Below are 17,422 nucleotides of genomic sequence, written 5' to 3' on the forward strand. Positions count from 1 at the left end.
CGCCCCCCGGCCACGGGTCCCCCAGAGCCGGTGGTTCAGCGGTCGCCCTGACCGCTTGAGCACGGCACCGGCAGCCAGGATCAGTGTCCAGAGCTGGGAGCTTGCGGAGAGGCTCATCTTTAGTAAGAGGAGGGTATGAAATGGAGGCTGCTGGAGCCTCCGGGGGCTTTTGTGGCTGTATTTCTTTCTGGGGCAGCTGCTGGCTAGAGGAGGGGTTTGAAGAAATTGTTACCGTGGCCCCTGAATGGCTGTGCCCTGCTCTCTTCCCTCCCCAGGGGCCCGGGTGTCTGGACAGCCTCGTGTGCTTGGGGCAGAGGAGGATGGCGGTGGGCCCTGGACAGAGCTTCGCACCATGCGCTGGCCACGGAGCTGCTGGATCCTGTCCCCTTGGTACCAGCTGGGCACAGGGACTGTTGGGGAGCGTTTCCCTTGTGCTGAGCAGCTGCGAAAGCCCTCGGTGTCCCAGCGAGGAGCTCTGGCTCCGCTTAGGGCCTGGAAACAGCTAAGCAGCGCCCTTGGCAGGGAGAGCATCATCAGGGCTGTGTGCTCGGGGTCCCGTGCCTGGGGGAGAGGGGGTGCCGTGGGGAGCTTGGCGGGGACAAGCCCAGGTCCAGGTCATCAGCCAGTGCCTGTGAGTAGGTGCCTCCAGGTTCGAAAACATCTTGGTGCGGCATTAGAGCATCATTAAGTAGGACTGGCTGTGGGCCTGTGGTGACTCAGTCTCTTCATCTTGTTTGCTGCCTTGCAACAGCCCAAATCCCGTAGAAGCCCGTGGTGGCTTCTGCTGCCAGACCTCGGTGCTGGCAGACGGAGGACCTGTGCGGAGTGGGCAGCTGAGCGGCCACTGAGGGCCTCAGGTATATTTTTATAGGAGACTGTCTAGTTGGAAGCAGCTGTGTTGCGTAAAGGTGGGCTGGGGGAGCAGGTCAATCTCTGTTGCTGTGCCTTTGGGTCGTGTTTTGTACTGTGAGGTGAGAAGTGATGGAAATAGCAGGAGGCATGTGAATGTCAGGAGCGTGGTGCTGGGTGGGGAGGCAGCGGCTGGCCTGGGGGGCCGATGTCCCCTGGCCATCACACTGCGAAGGGCTCTCTGCTAACTGCTGGTGTTTCCTTTTCAAACCAAAGAGCAGTTGCAGCCAAAGCCTCTTGGGAGTAAAACGCGTTTCTACTCTGTACCTGTGTTGCACTTCACTTCTGACATTTATTTCAAGAGACTTTCAGGCTTCTTCATGCTGCCTCCGCTTGGCCTCACACACTCATCACCCCACAGCACCCAAGAGGGTCGCCGTGCTGGAGCTGGTGTTGCATCAGCCTCATGACAAGTGCTCGCGCGTGTCTTCAAGACCTGGTTGCCAGGCTGCCTGAGGATGCTCTGTAGGGCTGGAGTAGGGGATGGTCCCTCCCGAGGGGTTGTTCTCTTCGGCAGGCAGCTTGAGCATAGGATGCCGCTGGGGACGCGGTGAGGAGGGTTAGGCTGGCCGAAGGCAGCGTGGATGTTGTCCAGGAGATATATCCTGCTCTCTAGGGCTGCTGTTCCTCTGGCTTTCTGTGTCCAGGAAGAAGGTAGTCTGTTACCTGGGCTTTTTTCCGATCTTCACTTCCCCTTACCCTACCTACAGGATGCCTTTAGCTGTGTCTCAGCCCCTTCCCCTCCACAGCTATTTTGCTTATACTTTTGTAAGACCTTCTAGGCTTCTTTGCCCTGTGTTCAATTCTTTATTTGTAAGCAGCGGTTTGGTTTTCATCCCTTTTTCCATTTTGATTGCGAGGTCTCTTCCCCCTATCCTCCCCCTCCTGCCCCAAATTCCCCTCCCAGGCTGGATCCAGGTGATACCAAACCACTGATGATGAGGTCAGGTGTTTGGGACGCAAATCTTGCTGGAATTCAGTGGGTGCTTCTGGTCCTTCCCCCGTGAGGTCGTCCATCTCGCTGGGCACGGGCGATGCCTGTGGCCTGGCAGCTTGGCTCAGCTGGGTCACGTCCGTGGTACAGCTGGCTCTGGCAAGTGAGTCCGAGCCAGGACCAGGAGCCAGAGCAGAGCTGTAGGAAATGGGCACTGGGGTGAGAGCGGCCATTTCCGTGATGGGTCCCTTTGCCACATCTCCAAGGCTGGGGGTTAAGTCAGTGAAGGGCTGTCAGACGTTCCTGGGGAGAAGTCATGGCGCTGGGGTGGGGTCGGACCGCTCAGTTTCCCTGGGAATGCCTGCAGAGCGGCTGTGTGCATCAGGCAGGTGGCTGAGCCGAGTTAGTTGTGGCATGGACACCCCTGGGACCGCGGCCCTGCCAGCTCTCCGGGGAGCAGATGCCATCCCTGCAATCTGGTTGGGAAGATGTGCACGGTCTGGTCTTGGAGCCCACGCGCTGGAGTGGGGGGCGAGGGGGAAAGTGTCCTCTGATAGTGGTTTGGGACCATCTCTGGGCACTCAAGCCTGGCCTTGCACCATTAGGAGGGAGGAGAGCACTTTCTACACTTCCCTTGGGAATTTACCATCAAGTCCAGGCTGCAGCCAGAGCCTGGCTATTAATAATAAGCAAAAAAACTTATTGTTCTTCAGAGTTTGACTCTTCCTCCAGTGGGTGGCAAGTTCACCTGCAGGAAGGTTCCTGCACACGCAGGCGTAATGCTGAGATGCAATAACGGCAGGCCGGCAAGGTTTGGGGACGGCAGCTCTCTCCTGGGCCCTGGCGAGCACGGCTTCTCCCCAGCTGCCAGGCTGCCTCTGCAGCGTCTTCTGGCAGCCGCCTCCGCCGCTTTCTGGACATGAAGGTGCTGCTCTCGCAGCGTGCCCAGGATGCTCGGCAGGGAGAGCAGGACTGCAGGTGGGAGCTGGACCATGGGCTTGTCTCCGAATGCCTCCGAGCCGTGGATCCGAGGGATTTCATGGCCGGTGAGGTTCTCGGGCTCCTCCTAACCTGCACTCGTGCCTCCGGCAGAGTTCCCAGGGCTGTGGGAAGTTGCGGCCAAGGATGATGAGGTTTGTGTGGCTTGCAGTGCCTTTAACACTGCTCTCCGTGTGTTTCTAAGATGATACTCCATGTATGTGTGTATATATATTGTATTAACACATCCCGCTCTTCTGTGTGAGTGTCAAATGGTTTTGCTTTACTAATAAATTTATAGTTATTTATACCTTCCTGTGGATGTGTAAGATTTGTGGAGCGGAGGCCGTGTGCCGGGCACTGCCTTCCCTGTCTGTCTTTGTGCTCTGTCTGGCTCCGCTTGGTATTTTTTTTCATGTTTTCTTTCTTTCCCCTGAACTTTTTTGATGGAGAAATGGTGGTTCTTCCGCCTGGTAGCCAAAAGTCGAGACAGAGGGTATGGGCAGGCTGCCAGGGGCCGAAAGCAAATGCAAGCAGAGTCTGCAATGTGGTTTTGCCCCTTGCTAGAGGCGGACTGCTCCCTCCCCGAGCACAGCTTGCTGCCAGGGCTTCAGGGCAGAAGCAGGCAGGATTCTCTGCCTGTCAGAAAGGAGTGCCTGTTTAGGAGGCAGAAGCTGATGCATGTTGTGCTCCGAGGACCCCAGCCCCACGCACGACTGTTTCAGCTTTCCCAGAGGTTTTTTTTGCATCCCCCCCATCCTGTGATAGCAAGAGAGGAGCCCGCTACCTGCAGATGGCCTGACTTGTTCCATCCCACACCCAGGCCAGGTGAGGTGTGTGTTTGTCTCCGGATCACTGAGAAAATGCTTCTGGCTGAAGGTTTGGGAAGGGGATGGGATGGGAAACAGAGGCAAGAGTGGGGACAGCACTCGCCCAGGATCCCACGGCTGGGAGATGTCTCTACATCCCTTCCCGGCTGGCTGCTCCATTCAGAGCTCCTTACATTACAGCAGAGGTGCTTGGGAGGAGGAGGAGGGAGGATGTCCATGTTTCGGCGAAGGGGCAGGACCCCCTTCCCCTTTGCTGACGCTGATACCAGGTCACCAGCCCCTCCATGGCAGCCGTGCTGAGCCCCGGGAGAGCGTTAGTGCCACCGAGCAGGATTGTGCCTGGTGGCAGAAGGGTGATACCTTTCACAGCTGCCCTAATTTCTTATTCCTGGCTGGATGATTTCCGTGGGAAGATGAAAAGTTAAACTGCAGCCGATAGTCCTAAACTGTGCCCGTGTTTGAACTTTGTGGTTTGAGGAAATACTCCGTATCCTCAGGGCAGGCAAGCAAACTGCATCGGCACCACCGGTGCTTTATATGGGCTTTACTTTCTCGTCTTTGATTTCCCTAAATCACAGCAAAGCTGTGTAATTTTTGCATGTGCCAGAGCCCCAGGCTGGGGGAGGACCAGGAGCGGTTGGTGGGAGCAGCATCCTCTCGGCACCTTATTAAGAGCCCCTTAAGGTCTGGTTGCTTTTCCAGAAGACCTTACCTACTTGGCAGCTGTTTTCCATGCAGGCATTGTCGCCGATCCCTCTTGCCTTACCCCACGAACGTAAAAGCTAAGGATGCAAATGAAAGGACAGCAGAAGTGGATGGAAAGTAGTTCTCCAGCACACACGCCAGGAGTGCTGGCAGCGTCACCCAGGTGAGGAGTAGAACCTTCCTCTTCCTCCCGGGGGTTCCTCCTGGGCATTCACTTGCAGAAATATGTCGAAGACCTTTGTAGACAGGTCTGGCTTGAAGACGAAGTGTCTCCAGAATGTCCTTGGAGGAGATGCAGGTTTAGCCATCAGCAGATGCTGCTTTTTTTTTTTGGACCCCTCACTGCAGGATTTCACAAGCTTGAGCCTGCAAAAGTCCTCTTGAAACTGTCCCTGCATTGTTTTGGTCTTTCAGGCAGCACCGTCTTCTCGGGTGGGACCTGGGCAGCCTCCTGCGAGGTGGGACCTGGGCCAGGCTGTGCCCCAAGGGGTGCAGGATTCGGGCCTGTGCTGCTGATCCTGCTGCAAGGGCAACAAGTCGATTTAATGCTGCGCCTCTCCAGGAGCCACTGCTGCTCCCCAGTATCTTGCTGTTGGGCCCACCACAGCTTGCTCCCTTCACAGGGGTGGTTTTTCCTGGTGATCCAGGGTTTTCAAGGCATTATGCAGCAGCCCCCTTGCCCTGCTTTCAGAGCCGAGGCTCCCCTGCCACCCCCAGCCCTGGCACAGGGGTCAGCATCCATCCCGCAACAGGGAGCAGAGGGTTTGCCTCCCTGCGTGGAGGCGTGCATTTGGGGCAGCTGAAGTTGCCGACAGATTGAACTGAGATTTTTTTTTTTTTTGGGGTGCTGGAGCATCTCCTGCCCCGGCACTCAGCACTCCCCAGCCCCTGCAGCCTGGTGATGGAGGCAGCATCCCGGTGGTGGCCATCTCCAGGCTCATCCTGCTTCCCAGTGCAGGCTGGGCCAGGGGAGGAGTGGCAGTGGCCCATCTGCTCCGTGTGACGATGGCATATGCATACAGTGCTTTGGTGTGTTCGGGGACGCAGCTTGCCTAGCCCCTTGGCACCACCGGCCAGGGGCTGTGCCAGGGCTGGAGGTAGAGCGAGCGGCTGGGGAGGTGAAGGGATGTGCCAGGGCAACCCTGATCCCATTGCGTTGTGGGGGCTGGAGGTTTGCGAGCAGGTGCTGTGCCAGCCGTGGGCTGGGGGTCTGAGCCCACCCCAAGGAAGGGGAAACTGGGATGATCGGGGCTGCCTGGCCTGGGATGGGAGCCCTGCGCTCCTCTCCTGGCCACCATGGAGGGTTTGCTGCCGGTTCCTGCTGGGGCAGGGACAGCTCTGCTGGACGGAGTCACGGGGAGCAAAGTGAGGAGATCTGAGGCTGAGTAATGGCTTTCGTAGTCACAAGGCCTGGGACAATGCGGCAAGCACCTTTGGTTCATGTTTTTGCCATTAAAATCAGTGGCCAATGCTGAGCTGTAAGCAGTCATCACTCCACTTCAGAGTGAACGGTATCTCAGAAATACAGGGACACCTTTCGGTCAGCTTCCCCAGGCCCAGCAAGTGGGGAATGAGGTGCGATTTGGGAGACCGCTGCTCTGTGCCTCAGTTTCCCTAGCTGTGAACCAAACCTTCAGAGGTGCTGGGCTGGGGCCAGGCAGGATGGGTACCTGTTGCTTGCCAGGCTGGGGACACCCGTGGGGCCGGGGAAGGAAGAATCGGGCCAGGGGGCTCCAGCGCTGCTCCAGGGAACTCTGGCCAAAGACAGAAGCTGGGGCTGGACATCGAGCAGCGAAGCCGTGCCGATACCAGGATTCCGGGGTGTGACTGTGGCCGAGATTAGGTGCAATGGGAAAGGCCGGCAGTCACGCAGGCCCGGAGGTAAACGGATCAAGCAGCAACTGGCAGGCTCAGCAAGGGGAGGCTTAGCTCAGCCTGGCACAGCTTTGCTGCCTCCTGCCCCAGATCCTTCAGGGTTGGGGCAGAGCCAGGGGTCGAGCATCCTTGGGCACATCACCCTTGCATCACCTCACAGGGTTTTAGCAGCCCCACTGCTGCTCGTCTGCGCATCCCTGCACCCACCTGCGCCTGGGCGAGACGACAGCCTTCCCCACAGCACTGCCGGGCTCGCACCTGGTTGGTGAGTGCCTGAGGTAGCTTTGGAGGCTCCAGGGATTTTGAGGATGCTCAAACCTGCTTGATTTGAGGGTTTTCTTTGCACTATCCCACACCAAAACCGGGCTGGCTGCTGGGAGCTGCAGCATTCGGGACAGCTGGGTGTCGGTAATCCCATTTGTGGGCAGTGCTGGGCTAATCCTTGCAGAGCCCTGAGCGGATTGGGGTATGTTTGGGGGCTCAGTGGCGAGCTGCGGTGGTCAAGCGAGCCCGCACATCCCAGGGGTGGCTTCCCGGGGAGGCGGTGGTGAGCGTGTGGGGGTAAGTGGCAGCGATGGAGGCGAGGGACGCGGCTGGGGTTTCTGTGGGGCCACCTCCGCACATCGTGGTGGGGTTTGGTGCTCTGAAATGGACCTTGAGGATGAGCTGCAGCAGGGGTGCATGTCCATAGCGGGGGAGCGATGCTGCAAGGGCAACAGAGCTGGGTAATGTGGAGGGGTTTGATCTGATTCTGGAGGGGAGGGAAAGACCACGGTGCTCCCTGTTCCAAATGGGGATGGCAGATCTGCACCCTGCTGCTTGCTCTCGGAGACTGGGGCCCTTCACCCGCTGGCGCAAGCCCCACAGAGCTGGCATGACGGGTGGTGGCACCGGCCGGTGCCTGCAGCATGGGGGGAATGCACGTGGCTGCCCGCTCTTCGGTGCCATCGCAGCCAAATCTTGGCTGCTTATTCCTATTTCTTCCAGCAACTACTTTTTTGGGGATCCACAAAAGTTTCTGCCCCTCTCTTGTTCGATGTGTCAGAGGAATGGCCCCAGCCCTCCGCTTTCCTTCCCAGGTCAAGGACAGGCTTAAAGTTCCAGGCTTTTACAGCTGCACAAGCTTATGCTGAGGGAGGCAGAGACCTTGGCTGTCGCGGGAGGCTCTCTCCAGCCCCGGGGGGCTTTCTCTGGGCTCAGAGGTGTACGTTGGCCCTGGGTTTATTTGGGACCTGTGAATGGTGGAAATGCCACTGTGCTGCACAGCACCACCAGGTTTTCCTTGCTGTTCCTGGGGCATTCTCAGCTCCTTAATCCCTTATACCCAGTGGGAAGTAAAAGGCAATTTCTTAATTGGTTTCTGGTCATCAGGCCTCCTGGGGGTTGTTTTACAGCCACCGTGTCCTGCTTTGGGAACATGGGGGTCTCTGGGAGAGCTGAGCCTGCCCATGGTGTGCCAGAGGCTGCAGGTGCCGTGTGGGGTGATGCTTCGGCCACATCCAAACCTGGCTCCCAGGCTTGCAGAAGGCGGGGGCAAGCAAATTGCTGAGGACGCATGTTACCTCACCCGGGAACCTCGGCTCATTAAGATTTAAGATGCCAGGCTTTGGACAGCCCCCGATGAACCACCTTGAGAGATTTGAAGGTGTTCTGCCTGCCCGAAAGCTGAGTGGCTTCCAGCCTATAACCTGCTGCCTATATGGGACTGGGGTCATGTGTAAACCTGGAATCAAAACTCCCTTGCAGTCTCCTGGCTGGGCTAAATGGAGCTCAGGGATCTGCTTTTTCTTGCCCTTCTTGGGTGTCTCCTGCGAGCAGCAGCGTGGGGGCCACCCGAGATGCTCCTGAGCCCCTCATTGAGCAGAGTGGGGTGTCTTTGGAAGGGCATTTTGGGCACAGCAGGGCTCTTTGGAAGGGCAACAGCAGAAGACATCCCCAGTTTGAGCTGGGCGAGAGCCCCCAGCCCTTGTCCTGTACCCAAGCATGGGAACGTGCAGCATCGCTTGGGTCGCTGGTGCTGCATCCCAGCCTGGAGTCACATGGAGAATGGACGGGGGACCCAAAAAGACCGAGCAAACACCTTGAACAGCTGAATCCCTGCTCTGCAACATCTTATTTTTACCTACCCCATCAACATCTCGGCAGCCACAGCAAGTCAGCGCTGGCTGCCTTTGCTGCCCTTCCCAGGGCCCCAGGCAAGTGCTTGCCCCAGCGGCCACCATGGCCTTGGGCTGTGGCTGAAAGGTGATGGAGCAGAGTTGTTTCCTAGGGGCAGAACGAGTTGGTACGTGTGTTGGGGTGTGAACTTGTCCATAAACAAACTCTGCTCAAATGACTGTTGATATTCATCCCTCATGAAAAATGAGGGAGAGCGTAGAGGACCCTGAGCAGAGCATCACAGTTTCTGTGATCTATCTGCTTCTCCTTGCACAACCCTAGCTGTGGAGGGTTGTGCAAAAAAATCCTAAATGAGCAGTTACATTTAGGAAAATCAAGTTTAACTGAGCCTGCGAGCTTAAAATACAGGGCATAGTTTGCTCCTGGTAATGGTTAGGGGTCAGGGGTTGAGCCGGGTTTGGTCTGGCTGTGCTGTAGTGCCGTGTTTCCCAAGCAGGACGTGGAGACGGAAGGACGCCAAGGACCTTTTTGGGCTGCTCTGGGGACAGCGTGAGCAGCTGGTGTACCCGGTATTCCCCGGGGAACGTGCACCACTGCTGCTGGCCTCTTGCCGGCTGGAGACCCCTCCTCGCTACCTGCAGGCGGCAGGATGCTGGGCTGGATCGAGCGGGTGGTTCCCCAGCCCCCAGTGCCCCATCTGACGGAGAAGACCCCCCCGGCCCCAGTGCAGGACCTGGAGCCAGCTAAGGTGAGCGGAGAGCCAGCTTGGGAGGTACCGGGGACCCCGTGAGCATGGTGGAGAGATGCCCGATGCCTCTGCGTCTGGCACTGCGACACCCAGGGATGCTCCACAGCATCCCTGGGAGGGATGGGGTCCAGGATGCATTCCCCCTCTGAGCTGCTGGGAGGCAGCAGGAAGGATGGGGAATCCCTTGGGTTTGCAGCCACCTTTGAGCGGGGGACACTGTCCCCTGCGCCTGACTCTGACACCTTCTGCCTTTTACCCTGAAGGCACCGACAGGAAAGGCCAGTGGCCCTGGGGATGCTGCTGACCATGCACGCACAGAAGGTAAGCCTCCGTGGCGGGGGGACACGCTGGTGCGGGCCGCGGATCAGCATTCCTTTACCAGCTGGTACCCCTCCTGCCTGGCGTGCCAGGGGCTGGTGGAGCGGTGATGGGAGCTTGCTTTTGTTTTTTTTTCCTGCTGCCATTGAAGAAATGGAAAAGAAGGTGGGATTTGCGGTCCCCGAGGACCCAGGCTCTGTGTTTGAGAGGTATTGCTCTTGCACCCTCCAGTGTGCAATATGGTTTGCTTGGGATTTTGCTTTCAGTCAGGGGCTGGATGCCTGGGATGGGGGATCCCAGCCTGACCCACCCCCTTCCCTGGCAGCGTGGGGAGCAGTGTGCTCTCCTGGCTCTCCCAGGGGTTGGAGAAGGTGATTCCCCAGCCAGTCCCGGCCCCGGGGACACTGCAGGCGCTTGGGAAGAGCTTTGAGACAAGCATCGACGTTCCCGATCAGGTAGGTGACAGATCTGGGCAATGGTCTGGCTTATTTGGGCTTCTAGCTCTTTTTACCTTTTTCTTCTTCTTCTTTTTCCTTCCTATCACTCTCCCAGTGCTAACTAGGAGCACTAAACCTGCCCAGCACAGGCTTCTGCCTTCATCCACCCCTGGGGAAAGGGCAGGTTTCCCTCCCCGCCCGGCAGGATGAGCCCCACCTCAGCTGCCGGGTGGGTGACGGTCTGTTTGGCTTTTCAGACGGAGGTCCAGATCCTCAGGGACGAGGAAGAGGATGCTCTGGGTAAGGAGAGCTGGGAGCCTGCAGCTTGCAGCATCCCAGGGGCCTTTCTGGGACTCCCACATCCCAGCTCCCCGGTTGGTGATGCTGGTGCTTTTGTCCCCTTGAGCTGGCTGATGGGGGGACCGGGAGCTCCCAGCAGTGCAGGTCCTGGCTCTCTCCCATCCCCACAGCACCGCTCTCCTTGCAGAGATAACCCCCTTCGATCCGGAGGAGGACGAGCTGGACGGCTGCGAGCCCGAGGCTGGCTCAGATGCTGGCACGAAGGAGTGGTGGGTCCCCAGAGAGGCTGGTGGGGGGATGCGGGAGGGCAGGAGGGGTGCAGAATGAGCTCCCCGACCGTGGTGCACTCTCCCCGCAGGGCAGGAGCGCGGGTGCTCAGCTGGCTGGTGCAGGGCTTCGAGAGGGTGGTGCCGCAGCCAGAGATTCTGAAAAAGCCAGAGGTGAGCACCGCCTGGCTGGGGGAGACCAGGGGGCTGCTGGGCAGAGGTGACAGCGGAGTGGGCTCCCCATCCTCATCCTCCTGCATGCCCCGGCTGGGACCCTGGGGAGGAAAACCCCAGGGGAATTCATCAGAGCAAAAGAGAGACCTCGGGGTGCTGTTCCAGTGCTCCCCGACTTGGCCGCACACTGGGGGGACCCTCCATTCGGGACCCGCTGGTGCCAGCAACGCCAGGGTCTGGGTTTAATGGTCCTTGTCAATGAAATGGGGCCAAAACCGCAGTGGAGGGTGTGTGAGGCCGTGCGTGTGAGTCCCCTTGGGGTGGGGGACATGCCCGCCCAGGGTGATGTGGGGCCGCAGACAGTGCTTTGCCATGTCCATCCATCCCTCTGCAGCCGAAGCCAAAGGAGCAGAAGTGTGAAGCCGCGTTGGGAGGTGAGCGATCCCCCTTCCCTGGGTGGCTGTTTCAGAGGGGACACGCAGCCTTCGAGAACTCGGGTGCAGGCAGGCACCAGCGCTGGGGCTGCCCTCCATCCCCATGCCCCGGGGTACCAACTGTGTCAAGAGGGGTGGGCACGCCGGGTCCTGGCATCACGACGCTGCCCCTAAACCACGTCTGTCCCCAAACCACCCCTGTCCTCATCCCAGGCTGGGTCCCCGGGGGAGAGGCTGCCAGGGAGGCCCCCCAAGCCTGTCCCTCTGTAGGAGGTGACCCTTCCTTGCTTGCTCCTCTTCCCCAACAATTTATGACTGCTGCATTGCCTATCCCCCTTCTCCTTTTGAATAAACCTGAGCAGGCACAAAAGGGACTAAAACCCAGGCAAAGCCAAGCAGCGTTTCAGCCGCCCAGAGCATCCCAGGAGCAGTGGAGCCGGCAGCAGCCGAGGGGCAGCCAGAGCCGGTGGCCATCCTCACCCCTCGGTCCCTGGCTGGGGACGGCAGCAGGTAACCATGGCGGCAACTTCTGCATGGGTACAGTGGCCAGAGGGACGGCTGCTGTGGGAGCAAAGGCTCCGGCAGCTGGGTCTAACAGTGGTTTCTGGTCACCAGGATGTTTGCCTGGTTGGTCCAGGGGCTGGAGAAGGTGATGCCGCAGCCGGTGACCAGGGAGAAGCAGGGCGCACAGGTACGCTGTCTGCTAGATAGGCAAAGGGCATGCGAACACCATGCCCCCAGCGGGGAGGGCATCCCCTGCCACGCAGATGCCACCAGATCAGTGCCGGGACCTGCCATGGTTTGGGCTGTCACCCAGCTCCTTCAGGAAAACAAAACCCACGACCTGCTTAGCTGATGAAAACCAGGATTTGGCTTCTAAGCAGCAAGAGAGCCCGTAGCGTGTGCTCTCTTTACCATTTCCTTGCCTTTCTGTGCAGCACCGGCTGGTGTCCAGGCCCTGGCACCTCACCCAGCTGCGGTCCAGCTCTAAGGAGAAGCAGCAGCAGCTTTACACGCTCTCCTTTCCTTCCCTTGCACCCAGGCGAGCTCACTGATGTGCTCCTGCCCTTTACCATCGTGCGTGGGGATGTTTGTGCCCACAGCCAAGCCATCCAACGTGCCCTGAGAAATCACATGGGGTATTTAGGGTAAAAGGGTCACGTTTACTGAAAATGGGGCATTTAGGGTAAAAACTTAGGTTTACTGAAAATGGGCAATGTCTCATGTTTCCCTTTTCCTCCTGGCAGGGAGTGGCCGCAGCAACCTCGAGTCCCATGGAAGAAAGTAAGTGGTTGCTCCATCTCACCATGCCGGTTAGCTTGCCGAGGTCAGAAAGGTTATTGGGAAGAGGGGCCGCTGGCAGCTTTTATCCCCTGGTCTGCCGTGGGTGCCGGCTCAGGAGCCCCTGAAATCCCCCAGGGAAGCCATGAGAGGCTGTTGCCGCTTGAGAAACGGGAGCAGATCCAGAGTTGTGGCACGGGCTTGGTAAAACTCAGGCCGTGGGAGTCTCGGAGTGCAGCATCCCACATCCTCAGGTCCCAGGTTTTGAGGTTAGTGCTGATATCAAGGTCTGTCCTCGAGCTGTGCCGGAGGATGTTTGCCAAGCTGGTGGGATTCGGTCAAAGGATTACAAGGGAATTCAAACCTGCCCCCTTTGGCATGTTTGCTGCCAAGCCGGAGGGTGTTTGCCGAGCCTGGTTGGAGATGTCTAGGGAGGTACCTCAGGAAAACAAAATCCTGGGCTTAGATGTGTTAGATGTGAATCTGCATGGTTGTAGGAAAACATTGCGGGGTTCACACTGATGCTTGCCTGCCCATGGAGGGGAACAAGTGCCGGCTCTGTGGGCAGACGGGCTTGGCTCCCCCCACCAGCCACGTTGTGGGATGCTGAGCAAAATGGGGAGCCCGGCCGGGAGCTACGGCTGCCTCCACGGATGGACCAGGCAGGGGAGATGTCACACAGCCCCATGCAAGCACCGTCCCCAGGAAGGAGCAGTTGGTTGGGCCGTGGGAGCCACTGATGGGAGCGGGGACCCACTGTGGCACACGGAGGCTGTGCACCCCTCCAGGGACATGCTGGGAGGTTTCTCCCGCCGAGCCAGCAGCCACTTGGCGGGATCTCGGAGCGGGAAATCCTGCAGGAAGGCATTTCTCTGCATGTTTGTACAAACTGGAGACCTGAGCGCTGCCATGGACCTTGGAAAGAGGCAAAGCCAGTGGGATGCTGCTGCATGTGCAGGGCAGTCGCACCCTTTGTGCGCGGCTGGCTTGCGTTACAGCTCGCTTTGGTGTCTTGAGGCATCTCAAGGTCACTTAATCTGCCCAAAGAAGGGAGCGATTGGGTCGAGCAAGAGATCTGCCCCGGCACCAAACTGCCAGCACGCTCATTAATGTTTTCCTTCTCCTTTTGTTTCAGGGGGCAAAGGGGCTTAGCGCCTCTGAAACAAACGGAAAATGAAGACTGTGGTGAGCCACCCCTTCCCACAACCAAACGAGACCAACCCAAGGAGAAAGCACAGCTGGGGAGGAAAAGCAAAGGGGAATCTGCAAATGGTCTCTAGCTCCTTCCCAGCCGGGGCGGCGGGGACCCGAGGCTGGCACAGGGATGCTGGCTGCGTGTCCCCAGTCCCAGGGCTGTCCCATCCTGGCTCCCTCTTGGCTCCGGGAACCGGAGCTATTGGTTTTGCAGGATGATGTCTATGAGACAGGAGCTATAATTTATAGGAGGGTAGAAAAGCATCTCTCAGGACACCTCAGAGGCAGAAAGGCTACAGCCTCCCAGCACTCCTGGCCCTCTCAACCCCCCCTAACATCCAAATATTCACCTCTGAGACCTCCAGCTGAAGCCCACGGGCTTCTTTTAGTCGACTTCTGCCTCTGAGGTGTAACGTTATAAAGCTCTTTAAGCTCTCATGAGCTTCTTATTGCTTTTCTTCCATTAACTGAGTGTTTTCTCCCAGCAAGTGGAAAGGGCTCTGGTTTGCAGCAGCAAATGTAGGTGGGTGAGGTTAATCTCTAGGTGAATAGGTAGGAGTTAATGGTTAAAAGCCTTTGCCTGGGCTCTCCTTATAGGAGAACTTACCCCAAACTCTCCTTACCCCCAACTACGGCTCCTCCCTCCTGAAGCTCACAGCTCTTCAGATGCAGCACTAACCATGGCAGCAGGAGTGTCCCGGCAGGGAAGGAACTCAGGAGCTGTCTCCAGCCCAGAGGTGTGCGGGCAGGCGTAGCCAATGCAGGCACGCTGGGCTGGATTGGGTGAGAGCCCCTACACGCCAGGTTTTTAGTACAGACCTTAGAATCGCAGAATGGTTTGGGTTGGGAGGGACCTTTGAAGATGATCTGGTCCAACCCCCCTGCCCTGGGCAGGGACGTCTTCCACTAGGCCAGGTTGCTCAAAGTCCAATCCAACCTGACCTTCAACACTTCCAAAGATGGGGCAACCACAACTGCTCTGGGCAACCTGTTCAGTGTCTCATCACTCTTATCGTACAACATTTCTTCCTTATGTCCAATCTAAATCTACGCTCTTTCAGTTTAAAACCATTGTCCCTTGTCCTGTCACTACAGGCCTTGGTAAAAAGTCTTTCTCCATCTTTCTTATACGCCCCCTTGATATATTGAAAGGCCATGATAAGGTCTCCCACCGTCTCATTGCATCTCTTTAGGATGATCTAGGCAGCTGTAACGATGAGTCATGAACCAAGCAACCAACCTGAGATCCATCCCCTGTGTTTATAACAAACCCCGCTGGTACCAGGCTACAATTTTAGTATTTGCCCTGTTTTCATATAATGTATCCAAAAGTTGTGGTGTGTCACGCGTTTTAATTAATGGAGATCTAGAGGGAACGGGCTAAAGGCAGCATGGGCACTGTGGGGTGGGTAAATACGGCACGGAGCCAAGCGTGGGTGGGTTTCCTGCCTTTCTGTAGTTGAATTTGCATGTTTCCTATTAGCTTCGCTGCGGACATGTAAGTTTTGTTGTCAGGCAGACCTCAAAATAAACTGGTTTTACAGTATGCGGATGTGCTTCCTCCTCCTCTTTCTCTGGTGTGTGCCTGACGTGGTAGGATGGATACCCCTGGGACACGGAGAGGGCTGGTCGTGGGTCAGACCCGCGCTCTCCACTTTGCGGCTGGCCCGACAGCCTCCCCAGTAACCCACCACGGGTTTTCCCCCAGCCATGGTGGGAAGTGGCGGGGCACGCGGGATGCTTCCTACGCTGTGCCCGGGGGAGCGTTCGGAGCGGACATGGCATGGTGCTCTGGGCGTTCCAACGCGGGCTCTGGGCTGAGTCTTGCTCTGCAAACCTTGGGCTGTGCTAGCGCAGCATTTTGCTTGGGGTTCGCAAGGGGAAAGGCTTTGGGCTCTTCCCGCAGCTGCTTCTGTTTGCAAAGAGAGCCAAAATGTGGCCTGGAGATGGGCCAAATCATCTGCTGGTGGAGGTTGCTACGCGCTTAGGGAAGCCAACAGGCATCTGTATGCAAAGGGTTGTAGTTTTCATAGGGCTTTGGACGCACTTGGCACAAAATGGTGAATTTTCGTCTTCCTTTTGACAAAAGTGCCCAAGGCATCTGTCTGGCAGAGCTCGGGGGGACCGGGGCTGCACGGGGCTGTGCAGGCTGAGATGTGCTTCAGTCCTGACATGCGGCAGCACCTCTGCATCGAGCAGCTGTTGTAACATGCAGCTAAACCATGGAATCTGCCCTGGCCCTACCCCTGGCCTCTCGAAAATGTGCTACTCTCACTTCATCACCTCCCTTTCCCCATTCCTGTTTCAGTTCATATTGTCCCTGGGGAACCCGAGGAGACCGACCTCGTCCTGGAAGAGATCGATGATGACTGGATTAATGAAGCCACATGCGAGATGATGGCCTGGGGTCGTGAGACTGAGCTGGTGGCAGATGCTCGTCCCCTTCCCCCCATACAGGAGGAACCTCAGGAAGAAGAAAACAGGTAGGAGGAGGGAGGTGCTGTTGATGGGCAGCTCTGTGTGCTCTCTGGCCACCAGCATGGTGGCCATGGGAGGGGACAAGCATGTCCCTGGGCATCCCTCCTCGCCAGCGCTGGTGGTGGAGCTGGCAGCGGGCAGCCGAGGTGCCCGTTTCCAAAGAGGGGGGCACCAGAAGGACCCAAAAGGTGTTTGAGCAAACAGCCTTTCCTTCTGGTGTTGCGATTCCGGTTGGACAGGCAGTGGCAGAGCCACGAATGCAATGCTTCACATTGCCCTGCAGAGGACAGCTGAAGGATGCTCTGCTTAGGTTTCCTGTAAGTAGATTTTGGCCCGAAGGCAAGAGGGTTTGGACCTCATTCCTATCAACTGCGCATCCAACTGTCATGACATTTGGAAATGGTAGTCTTCTCTATATAACTCATCCTACTTCTTCCAAAAGAAACCCCTGCTGAGGTCCTCCCGAGGGCTGGGCAATGCGTTCAGAGCCAGGAGCGGGCTGAGTTGCAGCAGGGGGATGAGAGGTGTCCATGCACACTCCCAAAGAGTTCGGGAGCCCCCCAAAACACTCCCAGCACACGTGCAGGGGAGGGCGAGTGCAGTGGTCCCCACCTCTGACATGGGCAATGCTCGACTGCACTAAGCACAAGCGATGCTCAGAGCCACGTTTGCTCAGCAGAGCTCTCTTCTGCTCAGCCAGAAAACACTGGGCATGTTATAAAAAATATTTTTCAGATTTTTTTCCCCTTAGTACACGAGCCTGAGAAGCTGTCAGCAGAAAGCACGTCCTGCCCTGGAGGGTGGATTTCATTAACAGGGAGGTTTTGGTCAAAATCAGCAGCAAGTGACTCCTAAGCACATCCTCTCCCCGTGCCGCAAGGGGAATTTGAAGGCTCTAGGACTCTGGTTTTGCGTTCCCAAACTTTTTCCCGTTCTTCCTCCCACCCCCTTGGGGCCGCAGACACTAATGGGCTGTGAAACAGCATCTGCCCGGTGTGCCCGAGCGTGTCCCCCCCAGGATGTTGGCTGGGGGATGGAGGGAGAGCATCTCTGGCCAAAGAGGGTGTGGAGACTGGCAGTGCTCCTCTTGTGAGGTTCAGACATACTTTTTGGATTTCACCTAATGAGTTTCTCCTTCTCAGGCTGTGGTTGTGCTCCCTGAGTGCTGCCGAGGAGGAGGAGGAAGAGGAAAAGGAGGACGAGGGGGAGGAAGAGGAGGAGGAGAAGAAGAAGGAGGGAAGAGGAGGAAGAAGAAGGAGGAGGAGGAGAGGAAGAGGAGGAGGAGAAAGGAGAAGCATTGTATGGTGGAGGAGAGTGCAGGGTGAGTGGCTCCCGTTCCCTTCATGGCTTTGCTGGAAACGAGCGTGAATGCAGTCGTCGTTTCAGCTGCATTCGCAAGCCGGAGAGGCTGAAACACCCGCGGACGTGAGAGCTGCTCTCGGC

The 17,422-nt window shown here is 57.5% G+C and overlaps 1 protein-coding gene across 1 annotated transcript in view; it reads left to right on the forward strand.

The window, feature by feature from the left end:
* The first annotated feature begins 8,998 nt into the window (after positions 1 to 8,998).
* The window catches only part of CNGB1 (cyclic nucleotide gated channel beta 1), a 29,980-nt gene continuing 21,556 nt past the window's right edge, over positions 8,999 to 17,422 (forward strand). The window contains exons 1-13 of the mRNA XM_009290804.2: positions 8,999 to 9,097; positions 9,361 to 9,410; positions 9,553 to 9,624; positions 9,741 to 9,870; positions 10,110 to 10,152; positions 10,340 to 10,421; positions 10,511 to 10,592; positions 10,987 to 11,026; positions 11,386 to 11,536; positions 11,642 to 11,717; positions 12,274 to 12,310; positions 15,810 to 15,984; positions 17,122 to 17,225. Of these exons, the coding sequence (XP_009289079.2) occupies positions 8,999 to 9,097; positions 9,361 to 9,410; positions 9,553 to 9,624; positions 9,741 to 9,870; positions 10,110 to 10,152; positions 10,340 to 10,421; positions 10,511 to 10,592; positions 10,987 to 11,026; positions 11,386 to 11,536; positions 11,642 to 11,717; positions 12,274 to 12,310; positions 15,810 to 15,984; positions 17,122 to 17,225 (1,141 nt within the window). The remainder of the gene's footprint in view (positions 9,098 to 9,360; positions 9,411 to 9,552; positions 9,625 to 9,740; positions 9,871 to 10,109; positions 10,153 to 10,339; positions 10,422 to 10,510; positions 10,593 to 10,986; positions 11,027 to 11,385; positions 11,537 to 11,641; positions 11,718 to 12,273; positions 12,311 to 15,809; positions 15,985 to 17,121; positions 17,226 to 17,422) is intronic.

Source organism: Aptenodytes forsteri, unplaced genomic scaffold (genome assembly GCF_000699145.1).
Source record: "Aptenodytes forsteri isolate BGI_AS27 unplaced genomic scaffold, ASM69914v1 Scaffold14, whole genome shotgun sequence".
Classification (NCBI taxonomy): Eukaryota; Metazoa; Chordata; class Aves; order Sphenisciformes; family Spheniscidae; genus Aptenodytes; species Aptenodytes forsteri.